The sequence below is a fragment of the Perognathus longimembris genome, chromosome 6 (genome assembly GCF_023159225.1).
Source record: "Perognathus longimembris pacificus isolate PPM17 chromosome 6, ASM2315922v1, whole genome shotgun sequence".
NCBI classification, from domain to species: Eukaryota; Metazoa; Chordata; class Mammalia; order Rodentia; family Heteromyidae; genus Perognathus; species Perognathus longimembris.
Genome location: NC_063166.1, coordinates 17203233 through 17216141, shown reverse-complemented (window position 1 = coordinate 17216141; position 12909 = coordinate 17203233). Strand labels below are relative to the sequence as shown.

Genomic DNA, 12909 nt, shown 5'->3' with positions numbered 1-12909 from the left:
AATGCCTAAGGCAAGAGACTGATATATACAATAAAATTAAATCCTCAGATATATTCTAACGTTCTGGCATTGGGAAATGAAGATGTTTGGAAGGAGTGGGGCGGGGGAAGATGATGAGGTTGGATCGTTTAAAACTTCTATATCTACCCATTAAAATCGTAAGAAGTAAATACATTTGACTCATATGAATTTTGTACTTACTAGAGTTATTCCATAGGTTGGAAAGTCTTAATATCAAATTCCTGACTGATATGATCTCTCTAAAGGATTTCTTCCTGATTAATAGGCAGTTGCCTTCTTGTGTCCTCCAATACTTGACAGAGTGATAGGGAAGGAGTGTGGGGGAAAAGAAGGGGGGAGGGGGGAGAAAAGGAGAGAGAGGCTCATAAAGTATGAAGCATTTTACCTTTGGTTTATGCTTCTGCAAATAATACTAGAATTTCAGTACAGGAAATACTATCATTCTCTAGTCATGAATTAAATCTTTCAAGGAGTATATATTTGTATGTCTGTATGTAACAATAATGCCTGTAACATTTTCTAAAAGTACGTAGACACAATGAAAAATATTAAATACATCTATAAAATAGGATTGCTCATCCGATCAATTGTGATTGCCATGTTTAATACACTGGTCCTACTAAAACATTTCATGAAGACTCCATCAATGGTCAGTGGAGAGTAGGAGCCATTTTGAGGATCCAATAATCAACCAATTAGAACTTGCTAAATGTATTTACTAATACGAATCTACTAATACTGGCCTAGGTCAACTAATATCTGAAAACTACTACTTTAAATGTTTTAGGAAGTGGAGCTGTGGCTCAGGTACTGGAGTGCTCGCCTTGAGCTGAAGAGCTCAGGGGCAGGGCCCAGGCCCAGGCCCAGAGTTCCAGACCCTACCAGACCCTACCAGACCGACCAAAAAAAAAAAAATCCTAAATGATAAATGTTTTAATGAAAAATATACTGTTTTAGCCCCACCTTGATAGGATTTTTCTGCGTTAAGAATGAAGGTGATCATTTGAGTTACAGGGACTAATGTCGACCAAAGAACCTTTTAGTGTGTATTGAAGAGTTTCATTAACCTTTTTCTTGCTCCTCTTCTGAGCTCACTTTCTAGTGAATCTCGCAGACACTGTAGATTAAATCATTTAAAAGTATGCTTCTAAATGGAGGGAAACGTGGGTTCTTTAATCACCATAAAAGATATCCATGGCTGTCTGACGCTTGCCTCCTTAGTATATTATCTCTTGCAAAATTGTCCATTTCATATATATATATATATATATATATATATATATATATATATAAGCGAAGGTGATTACCATTAACCTGAATGACATTCACCACGTCCTGGCTTCGCACAGACATGGCATCCCCAGCGGGAGAGGGATTTCGCGTGAGTCCTTCGATAGCTCAGTTGGTAGAGCGGAGGACTGTAGAGGATAATCCCAGTCATCCTTAGGTCGCTGGTTCGAATCCGGCTCGAAGGAACTCAGATTTTTGGGCGGTTCATCCTTACTTTTACAGAACATTTCCATTCTCACAAAGATTCTCACCCTCAGCAAGATATAGTCCAGTCGCGCCAGTCTCCAATAATCTTTTTGAAACTATTACCGATCTGCAACGAAACTAATTTATAACAGTCATCCTCTAACAGAGTTTAACACTCGCTATCAGACTTCGACCCTCTAGTTCACGTAACTCAACCTTCAGAAAAGCCCTCAGTCCTGACAAAGCCAATCAGAGGCGTTGCCCATCAAATGATGGGTTCCAGAGAATCATCCTCACCCCTCAACCTTGGATTCCCCAGCCAGGCGTAGCGACCGCTGGTGGAAAAAACACTCCGGCCAGCTGGTAATCTGTGGTGTTCGTGCGCCCCCTTGTGGCCAAAAATTCGGAGTAGCTGGAATGCAGGTGCGCGCCTCGCACAGAAAGGTGCTTATGAGAATCACCTGGGGGAGATTTTCACAGTTCTTCGTGCTTGGGCCACTTTGGATTTGAGACCTAGGTGGTGGTGCTAGTTTAAATAGCACGGGTAGATTTTCAATGTACTTGAAGGTTTTATAACCCTGATGAAAGAGAAAAACAATATATATGTTGTATATATATCTTTGCTTTTTAGTACTGGGGATGAAAAACAGCATTTTAAAGAAAACACAATGCGTAAGCGAATATCCTACCCACAAGGGGATTATCTGCAAAAAGAATAGAGATCTCTGAACAGTAGAATCCATTTGCTAATTTTGTGCCAATTTCAAATTAATCTAAGGCATCCCTTAAAAATGTGATCTTGGGTCCTATGGAAGAATCCCTGATGCAGATATTACACCAAAGTAACACTAAATATGTTAAATATATTAGATCAAAATACAGAAAAGTTGTATGAAGATTTTTTTGGTGTCTAGCAGTTTCTTTTCCTTCCCATGGTGCATATTTTTTTTTTTTTAAAGCGAATGATTCTCTTACTTTGGCGTGCATCATACGCATCTGGAGAATGAACGATGAATATAGAAAAAAGTTCAACTTGCTGAATTAGGGGTGTGGTTTGAGAACTCTCCTAAGATACATTGCAAGCTCCTCCTGTTTAAGCCAGGCTAGAGAATCGTCTAACAAGACCGCTTGTTCTTTGAAAGCCAGTTGAGGGCAAAAGTAAAGGGGATAATTTCCTTTCCAAAGGCAATATTTGGGTCATTAATATAAATTTCATTAGATAGTCCTGAGGAGGCTCCTGGCTTAGGAGAAGTAGATTACAAGTAGCCACATCTGGGCAGCATTCTGCCTGTAACAAACTCGAATCACCACTACGACTACACAAACACCAGTATGGAATAGGGAAAGTGGATGGGAAAACAAAACACCATAAAACCAAATTCAAACATACATAATCTTTTATTTTTCTACCATCTCACAAGGAAATGTGAGTGCATTTGCTCTTTGTAAGAATTGGAAGTCTGTGAATAGATTCTGTGAACAAAAATGTAATATTAACACATAAATAATGGACGTGTAGCTTTGCAAATTCAGTTGTCAGGTACCAAAATTCAGATCTACATCTGCAAAGCATAAAGGAAATCCCAAAGAAGTCAGCTTGGTTCATAGTAAAACTTAAGTCGGGGAAAATTTCCAGTGTCCCCGACTCTACACGGCTGATGAGGAAAAACTCGAGGTCTTCATGGAAAGCGGAATCATTGTTTTAGAAGATGGGTTCTCCTTGTTGTCTGTTCGTAATTCATGAGATAGTAAAAATATGGAAGAAAAGGCAAAGTACGTAAAACTGGAGAATGCGGGCATCGATCCCGCTACCTCTCGCATGCTAAGCGAGCGCTCTACCATTTGAGCTAATTCCCCACTTGGGTGTATTCGCCTACAGCCTTTACCCTTTTTGATATGAGGAAGTAATTCAGGACTCGCTGACATTTTGATTGACATTTACCATTGACCAATAAGAAGAAAGGTGAGATTGCAGCTCTCCGACTATCCAAGCCACCTGTAACCTTTGCAAGTGCTGAGTGCTGGCCGGAAAGGACCACGGAGCCTGATGGACTGCGGCGCCAGGTCCTCAGAAGCAAGTGTGTTGGGCAAAGAGTTCAATGCTGGGATCCTATGAATGGAAGGGCCTGGAAGGAAACAGTGGATTCAACCAAGAAAGAAAATAAAAATTCTCACCCAGGGAGGCCTGGCTTTGGCCCACACAATACTTCCCACCAGTCCTCGAACCCCCTAAAATGTCTACTAGTTACCTGGTCCCAGAAGCAGATTTCCCGGGGTGAACTACGAGCCGGTGGTCTCTAAGACCTGCCTGCCCTTTGGAGGCCGCCTCGCCACGCGAGGGCGCGCTTCACCATTGATTCCGCTTCACTGGCTCCTGGAGGCCGGTTTCAAGACACGCTAATGATTTACCGCCTGGGATTTAAACAGACTTTACATCTCAGTTGCTTTGCTTCCCCCCTGAAATTCCATCCAACGAGACTTCCTCTTCTGGGTTTAATGAAATTGGAGCAAGATGATAAAATGGAAATGGATATGGAATTTACGTAAGAGAACGATCCTCTCAGAGTCTTTAGACTGCCCTTAGTACTTGGTGGTTGGTGGTCTGTCTGTCTTCTCGGTGGGAGAAGCCCTTCCTTCCTTCCACAGGAAGAGATCAAAGCTCACGTTTAAAGGAGGGATGATAAATAAGGTTCCCCCATTAAAAACCATCTAAAAAAGTACATATCATACAGAAACACATCTCCTTGGTGTTTGAAAAAGTGCTTCATAGTTAGTGTTTTCACTCTAAGGTGCAATTCAACAGGGAAAATGGGTTAAAAAAAGAATGAGAGGGGTTAGATTTTAGTAAAATGATCTTTGTCTTGTGCTGAATATAGAGAATATTCCCTTCAACTTGGTGGTTTTTATAGGCAGAGATACATTGTTATTGTAGTTAAGAAATTATGAATTATAAAATATTTGAAAATCTTATTTTTTCATACTGACTGGAAGTTGTTGACCAATTTAACTTTCTCCTTACTTGTCTCAATGAATTTTACCTGGTGTAGGCTCTATTTACTCTCTTTTCAGAATCTATCAGGAATATCGATGTGCCCAGTCCCATACCTTGGTCCCACTAACTAAACTGACTAGGTTTGAGTCTTGCAGCCATGAGTTAGATTAAGTGTTAATATTGGATTAAGTATTAAATTCTCCAACCTTTCGGGTGTCCAGAAGTGCATGAAAGTCCGGAGCATCTTCAAATTCACACTGAAGCAGTTTTAGGTTAAACTACAAGATTTCCCGTTTGACTTTTGGAAAGGAGAGAGCTACCAAAACACACCTGTCATTCTCTGTTCACAGCCCTGGGATCCTCTTCACCTTAGTTGTCTGAATTTAGGGCAAACGTTATCATTTATCTAACAAACACAGGCACTTCTGTGAGACAAATGCAATCCACACAGCAGGACCTTGGTGTCATCTGGGAGATTCACTCTAAACAATATCAAGAGGAGGAGGAGGAGGAGGTCCCGATGCCTTAAAGAACTTTACAAAACCAAAATGGACGTTACCTATGTAAACCTATGAAATAAACTATCATCATTACAGAGAACATTTGTCTAAAAATAGTCTTACTTTGTATGTAATCAAGCAATACACATCATACTCTACTTTAGGACATTCCAGAGGCGGGATAGACACGTGCCCTTCGATAGCTCAGTTGGTAGAGCGGAGGACTGTAGTGAGCCTACCTGATGGGTATCCTTAGGTCGCTGGTTCGAATCCGGCTCGAAGGACACAAATCTTTTCTTGCTAGACTAGCACAACTACTTAAATGTAGGATGAACTAAGAAGCAAACTGTATATTTCAGATGTTTTCAAGCATAGACCGGGCCTTTTAATTTATGTGTGTTAAGTATGTCCCGAATAAACCAGAGACATGGAAAAGGGTAGTTTGGTTTTGACAAAGGTGTTTTCGAAGGAAGTGTTACTTTGATTTCCCACAGCACCCTCCCCCCTGCAGCCCCCACCCACTTCTCACCGCAGTGCTAACCAGATAGAGTTTCGTTTTTGTTTTTGTTTTTTTTCCCTCTTCTTCTTTCTCCTACAGAATTAACAACAGACCAAACCCCGAGTTCAGGGAGGGAGCCCGGAAGGTTGAGAAATGCGAAATGCAACCGGCCTGCAAGAGTCTCACTTTTTTTCTTTTTGTCTTTACTGAAGATTAAGATAGGAGGCAGCCTTTGGGATCCTCTGTAATCGTGGTGCTTTCTGAACAACTTTTATTTATTAAAGACCATTTCAAACATCACCAAAAGAATGTTGGGTGTGTCCACCGTCGCGCTACCCTCAGTTCAGCCTACAGCCCCGCCCCCGCCCGGATCTTTCCACTCTCAGTCAAGATGTTCTCCCTACCCCTGGTCGCAGAGTTTAATAAAGGTCGGGATTAAGGATGAAAAGGGAGGACAAAATCCATTGTTTACATTCCTGTCCTTCCTCCCTACTAGGAGTGGAGGCAAAAATTGAAAAGGGAACCAGGGGTGGTAGCTCACACTTGTCATCCCAGCCCTACCCTACGGAGACCGGGCAGGAGGGTCATGAGTTCAAAGCTACATAACCCGATCCTGTCTCAAAACCAGAAAGAAAAAAAGCACCAGCTACCATAGTATTTTAAAACTATAGGTATGTGAATGTTTTAGTAATGTCGTTTCGTACTTGTATAGGAACCTCACTCACAAGCCAGCAAAAGCAATATATATGTATATATGTATTATATATGTATTATATATATATATTAGTGATGTGGGCATGAATTAGAAAAGAAGGGTGGGGGGACCCTAAGAGGATCCTCTTAATGGGCTCCGCAGTGAGGGGGGGGGGGAAGGGGCAGGAGCTTGAGAGCTTCTGGGGCAAGCACAGAAGGCTGAGGCCTCACTTTTGCTAAGGAGGCAAGTCGGACTCTGGACAAGTACAATAAAGGTGATAGAGCTACCTACACTATACGTAGGAGGAACATGGGTGGTAGCTTTTTAAAGACCTATGCGAAACACCCTAAAAAAGCACAAATCTTAAATATTCAAGTTTTTTTTTTATGATGGTATAGTTCCCAGCTGGATCAGTTTTAAAACATTTCTAACGTCCTGGGGAACTTTTGAATTTAACAATTGAAAGGGTCTAAATAAAGTACAAGCATCAATCAAGAGCAACAACAACTTGTTTAAACTACTTTAGACAGTTTTAAGAGGATGCTACTGTATCTCCTTCGATAGCTCAGTTGGTAGAGCGGAGGACTGTAGGGCTTTCTGTGAATGGTCATCCTTAGGTCGCTGGTTCGAATCCGGCTCGAAGGAGAAAACATTTTGGATGCCTTTCATCTCTAAGGTTGACTAAAATTAACGATTCCCGCCCTGTATTGTTAAGGAGTCTGGACCACCAGATAAGAGTTTCTCAGTGGAAAAATGTCAGCAGGAGTAGGGAAAGATTGTTGTTGGTGAATTTTTTTTTCCACTTTCTTTTGGAGATTCGATGGTCCTTTCTGACCTTCAGTCACAGTATTTGACGTTAATAAAACATGTTATTACTAACAATCCCAAACATGCACAAAGTACAAAAAAACAGCACCGAAGTCGACCACTTAGGACACACAGGACACACTCTTGCACTATCGACCTTCATGTGCCCCCTTCCCTTAAGTGTCCGACCTTCTGAAGTCACCCCAAGATGTGCTGTTTTCACTCACAAATATTGTTTGAAGATACTCGATGTTAAGATTTAAAAGTGCACCCCCATGAAAGGAAATCAGGGGAACTGGTAGAAACTTCTCGGCAAAATTAATAAAACATCTAGAACTCGTCTAGTTATGGGACCTTTAGAGACTCCATGAAAGAGCGCTGCCCCCTGGTGCTTTACAAATGCGTCCAGGGTCCGTCCGGCTAATATTTTCATCTCTAACTTTGGACACCTTTGACTCCAGCTTCCGTATTCTGGGGCTACTTGGTTGGAGCTACTTGTCAAGTCACAGCAAAGGCTGGTGTGTTTCGATGGTTCTTAAATAACTTAGGCCCGCACTCGAAAGTAGACTATATATTTTAAATACATAGTTCCCCATAATATCCTCTACGTCGGCCGAGCAGTTGGCGCCGGTGGGAAGACCCACGGCTTCCCAAAGGGGCGGAGCCTCACCCTGGTAGGGGGGTAGGATGGGCTGGGGTTGTGTGCCCGTGCGTCCTCCGATCATTCTCCGGGAAGATCGCCGCCCTGGAAGCCCGGTGACCTCGGGTCTGCCCCGGCCCCGGACGGGTCTGTTCTGCGGCTGCGTGGGGCAGGGCGAGAAAAGGGTTTGCAGTCTGGTCTTCTCTGCGGACCCAGAGAGACCCCAGGAAAATAGAGAGGAAACCTGTGGGAGGAAAGCTCGAGGATTATGTTTATGTGGATACTATAGCAAGCCATGGGCATAAAAGGAACCAAACAAGTTCTTTAAATCACTTATGCATTAAAAAAGTCACAAGGTCAAATTTAAAAAAATAAAGGCAAAATTGTAAATTCAATTTAATTCCCAAAAGGTAAATTTATCAACTACAATCGCAAAGGCAAACTACATTAAAGTTCTCACTCTCTTTGGTGCGGGTCCTGGGGCGTGAAGTCTGGGCCTTGTTGAGCCATAGTTTCACTTTCGGTGGTTAATTGGAAGTCTTACAACTCGGGGCTGGCTTTGAACCGCGATCCTCAGATCTTAGCCTCCGGAGTAGCTAGGATTACAAGCGTGACCTACCAGCGCCCGGCTAAAGTTTTTTTTTCAACTATCAAAAACTCGAACTTTGAAAAATTAAAACTTTAACACTTAGATTTGTAAGTTGAATCTTATGAACATTAAAATGTGAATCTGCCACATTCGCACTCGTACCAGGAACCTTGAACGTCAGAACACAGAAACTCCAAAACAACGTTCTATACAGTTCCTGGAAGACACCAGTGACGCCTTTCTGCGTCATCATAGAGCATTCTGCCTTATGTAACATCCCAACATCTACTTCCACCTCAGCTTCTTCAGCCTCTAGAGAATTTCTCACACGGTCCCCCAACGCTCAGAACCTCGTTTCGACTCGGACCACCCACTCGGCTTTTCCGGACCCAAGAGAATCGTTTTATTTCATTGGTTAATCACCTCCTTGGTTCCGCACCCCCCCCCCCCCCCCCGCCCGCCGGTGAGAGTGTACTGGATTTTCATTAGGTAATTATCTCCTCGGCCCTGCCCCCCTCCCCCCTCCCGCAAGCGAGAGTATACTTGAATTTCATTGGGTAATTGCCTCCTAGGCCCCGCCCTCCCACTGCAGGCCGTCGCACAAGACGCGCGTCAGTCGGCACCGACTGCTTTACGACTGTCGTTTTACTCATACCAGCCAACATGGAGGCAGAGGAAGCCAAGACGTCTGCTGAGCGAGAGCTTCTGGAAGGGACAGACCAGAAGCCAGAGTCGGAGGAGGAGCAGGATGAGCCCGACGAAGCGGCTCGCGGCAGCAAGAAACGGATAGTTCCAGGAATTGTGTATCTGGGCCACATCCCGCCGCGATTCCGGCCCCTGCACGTCCGCAACCTTCTCAGCGCCTATGGTGAGGTCGGACGCGTTTTCTTCCAGGCTGAAGGTAAGTGTTCGGGCCTAGGTGGGGAAGGGCGGAGGACGGGTGACACCGAAGGCCGGGGTGGGGTACATATCTTTGCCACCCTGTCTGCAACGCCAGGCTGAGGCTTTTAGGGGGCGCCAGTTTCCTGCTTCTGGCTGGTAAACCGGTAGTGTGCGGCGCGTCCTAGGAGGTGAAGGCGTGGAGGAGAGGGAAAAAGGGGCAGGCTGGCCGCTGGTGTACCTTGTGGTGCCTTAATTCTTGGATTGTTAACACTTGGGTTCTAATTCTGGCTCCTCACACCTGTCCCGAACTGTTTACGGATTTGTTAAGAGTGCTGATTCGGGTTCAAGGCCTGATAAAGGGATATTATTTGAAGAGAGGGTTGAGTGAGACCTCACAGATTATTCCTTTCTGTCAGAGACTGCTAATCTGGGCCTCCTGCTATCAGGTTTGGAAAACATCATGGCTAGTGGGACGTGTGTGAGGGTGGGTGTTGCCTGAGACTTCTAGACCACTGTTTTGTCTTTGATCCCCCCCCCCCCCCCAGACCGGTTTGTGAGACGCAAGAAGAAGGCGGCAGCAGCTTCGGGAGGAAAAAAGGGATCCAAATACAGCAAGGACTATACTGAGGGCTGGGTAGAATTCCGAGACAAGCGCATAGCAAAGCGTGTGGCAGCCAGTCTACACAACACGCCCATGGGTGCCCGCAAACGCAGCCCCTTCCGTTATGACCTATGGAATCTTAAGGTGAGGCTATAGGCCTGGGTGCTATACTTCCTAGTCCTCCCTCTTTCCCAAGAGATTCTGATCGGGTGATCTCTTGTTGGCCCATCCTCCCTTATTGCTTCGTCCTATTTTGAAATTTTTTTTCTGAAATTTTCTTGCCCACAGTATCTGCACCGTTTTACATGGTCCCATCTCAGTGAACACCTTGCCTTTGAGCGTCAGGTGCGCCGGCAACGTCTCAGAGCAGAAGTGGCCCAGGCCAAGCGTGAGACTGACTTCTATCTTCAAAGTGTGGAACGAGGAAAACGCTTCCTTGCTGCTGATGGTGATACTGCTCGACCAGACAGCTCCTGGGCATTTGCCCAGCGCCCCACAGAACAGGAGCTCAGAGCCAAGAAAGCTGCCCGTCCAGGAGGACGGGAAAGGGCTCGCCTGGCTAATGTTCAGGAACAGGCTCGCTCTAACCGAGGTCTCCTTGCCAGGATTTTTGGAGCCACATCATCTGCAGAGAATATGGAGGAATCCTAGCAAGCCAGGGACTTCTGAGGGACACAGTGGCCTTCATCTATCCCTGACCTGCTTCCTGTCTACCTCATGCTAGAGTGATGAATGACTGCCCATGCAGACATTTTCTGTTTGTTTCTCAGTCCAGGTGTTGCTGGTGAAGTCTCAGACATGGAATTTTTGTTAAGCGTTTTTCTACTCCAACTCTGTAAGTGGCAGGATGAAATAACTTATTCATACTAACATGATTATGACTATAGTAAATGCCTGTTTCATCTTGTTTGGCTTTTGGTTCCTTGCCCCTTTCCTGGTGGGATCACTTCTGGCCTCCCAAATGGCCTTTTAACTAAAATGACCAATGTTAGTCTATGTCAACTACAGTTAAGGGTAGCAGCAATGTCTATTTTAATTAGAAAAAAATAACCAAGTATTATAGTTCATGGGCTGAGAACCTCTTTCCAAGATGTATTTATAGGAAAAAAATTTAGATGCTTTTTTAGCTTTAGGGGTGAGAGTCATTAAATGTTTTTTGATCTTGTTCCATTCATTCTGTCTCTTGTCTTGGAGACCTTTAGTCCATCATTCCAATCCAGATTTTTTTTTCTACTCAGTTTCTTAGCTCAGTTTATCAGTCATGTAATTCAACATATATTAAGCCAGTATGTGAGGAAACAGTGACAGTGGGTAGTAATATGTGGCCCTCAGCATTGAACCTTTTAGACCTCTAGTATAATGTCCAAAGGTATTATGAGAGAAAGTGTGATAGGGTGGGGGCCCATGGTAGGGGTGGAATGCTTTCAGTATGTATTTGGCTTGTGATCAGTCTTCAGAGATGGGTTACATTTCAAGTTTTACTAGTTCATTCCTGGAAACTGAGCTAGGAAAACAACAGCATAAGTCTCAGATCCAGGTGTGCGCCAACAACTGCAAACATTACTTTGTGTATAAAGTGTGTTCAAATCATTGTAAAGGTCAGCAAAGCCTAGGAAGGGAGTTAGGAGCAGTACTCTGAGGGGTGTTCATGTTGTAGCTTAGATAAAGGGTTCACAAGTTCACAAGCACCTAAGGCAGTCCTGATTGCTTCACTGGGTCAGGTTAAGCCATTAAAAGGGGCTAAAGGGTGACATTGTCCAAAAAGAATTACCTGACTTATGTAACTGTTACCCCTCTGTACATCACCTTTATAATGACAACAAATTTTTTTTTTATAAAAGGAGTTAAAAACTTGGCATCGTTATAAACAGTCTCTTTCTTTTTTGGCCAGTCCTGGGCCTTGGACTCAGGGCCTGAGCACTGACCCTGGCTTCTTTTTGTTCAAGGCTATCTCTCTGCCACTTGAGCCACAATGCCATTTCTGTCCTTTTTCTGTATATGTGGTGCTGGGGAATTGAACCCAGGGCTTGCATGTGTGGGAGGCAAGCACTCTTGCCACTAGGCCATATTGCCAGCCTTGGCATCATTATAAATGAAATAATCTTTACACAATCTCATGTAGACTAAATTATCTAGAGTGGAAGTGGTAGACTATAATTATAAATACTTTGAGTTTTATACTGGTTCTTTAGGTTTATTTTCCTTTGTCAATCCTAATTTGAGCACATTACCTGTTTTTTTCTTTTTTTTGAGTCTATAGAATAAAAACTGTAAGCTTTAATTTCTAACTTAGAATAGCTCTGAAAACAAAGTTTGTTTTTTTAAATTCATAGATTCAATCTTACCTATACATACTATTTTTTTTCTCCAAAACTAGCCTAATTTTTTTTTTTTTTTTTTCCAATCCAGGGCTTGAACTCGGCTGGGCTCTGTCCCTGAGCTGCTGCTTTTGCTCAAGGCAAGTGCTCTACCACTTGAGGGACAGTGCCACTTCCGGCTTTTTCTTTTTATGTGGTACTGAGGAGTTGAACACCTAGCTTCATGCACGCCAGGCAAGCACACAACCACAAAGCTGCATTCCCAGCACTAGCCTAAAACTTTGTGGGATTTTTTTTTTTAATGAGCCTATATGAGATTTTTATTTTCTTTTTCTTTTTCTCAGTCGTGGGGCTTGAACTGAGGGCCTGGGCACTGTCCCTGAGATCTTTTGCTCAAGGCTAGCACTCTAGGACTTTGAGCCACAGCTCCACTTCCAGTTTTTTGGTGGTTAATTGGAGTTAAGAGTCACATGGACTTCTCTGCCCAGGCTGGCTTCAAATCAGGATCCTCAGGTCTCAGTGTCCTGAGTAGCTAGGATTACAGGCATAAACCTTCAACACCCAGATAATAATGGATACTTCTCAACCATTACATCCTGATTCTCCAGGTGTATGGAAAAACCAAGTACATGTTTAGGGATGGGAACAGAGAATGTGAACCTAGGGTGATCTGGTTAAGAATCTTTTACCACATTAATAATAAAAGTTCTTCCAAGCTGGGCGCTGGTGGCTCATGTCTGTAATCCTTACTACAGGAGGCTGAGATCTGAGGATCATGGTTTGAAGCGTGGACAGAAAACTCCATGGGACTGTTATCTCTAATAAACTACTCAGAAGAGCTGGAAGTGGAATTGTGGCTCGTGATAAGAGCATTTGCCTTGAGCAAAAGA

General features: G+C 43.6%; 1 protein-coding gene and 4 non-coding genes across 5 annotated transcripts; 4 read left to right on the top strand and 1 right to left on the bottom strand.

The window, feature by feature from the left end:
- Positions 1 to 1408: 1408 nt before the first annotated feature.
- On the top strand, positions 1409 to 1496 carry Trnay-gua. Its single transcript is given in 2 exon segments — positions 1409 to 1445; positions 1461 to 1496. It is a non-coding gene; the product is annotated as a tRNA-Tyr (tRNA).
- Positions 1497 to 3281: 1785 nt separating this feature from the next.
- Trnaa-agc lies at positions 3282 to 3354 on the bottom strand. The gene has a single exon. It is a non-coding gene; the product is annotated as a tRNA-Ala (tRNA).
- Positions 3355 to 5182: 1828 nt separating this feature from the next.
- Positions 5183 to 5273, top strand: Trnay-gua. Its single transcript is given in 2 exon segments — positions 5183 to 5219; positions 5238 to 5273. It is a non-coding gene; the product is annotated as a tRNA-Tyr (tRNA).
- A 1463-nt stretch (positions 5274 to 6736) lies between these two features.
- Trnay-gua lies at positions 6737 to 6827 on the top strand. The gene is given in 2 exon segments: positions 6737 to 6773; positions 6792 to 6827. It is a non-coding gene; the product is annotated as a tRNA-Tyr (tRNA).
- A 2035-nt stretch (positions 6828 to 8862) lies between these two features.
- Positions 8863 to 10584, top strand: Abt1 (activator of basal transcription 1). The gene is made up of 3 exons (XM_048348274.1): positions 8863 to 9119; positions 9646 to 9845; positions 9990 to 10584. The coding sequence occupies exons 1-3, from the start codon at positions 8882 to 8884 to the stop codon at positions 10350 to 10352; spliced, it is 801 nt and encodes a 266-aa protein (XP_048204231.1). The 5' UTR covers positions 8863 to 8881; the 3' UTR covers positions 10353 to 10584.
- Positions 10585 to 12909: the final 2325 nt, after the last annotated feature.

Bases quoted from the DNA above. Each gene is read 5' to 3' on its own strand.
- Abt1 (XM_048348274.1), top strand. From the start codon at position 8,882: ATGGAGGCAGAGGAAGCCAAGACGTCTGCTGAGCGAGAGCTTCTGGAA. The intron at 9,120-9,645 runs GTAAGTGTTCGG...CCCCCCCCCCAG, and splicing joins CGTTTTCTTCCAGGCTGAAG to ACCGGTTTGTGAGACGCAAG. The intron at 9,846-9,989 runs GTGAGGCTATAG...TCTTGCCCACAG, and splicing joins ATGACCTATGGAATCTTAAG to TATCTGCACCGTTTTACATG.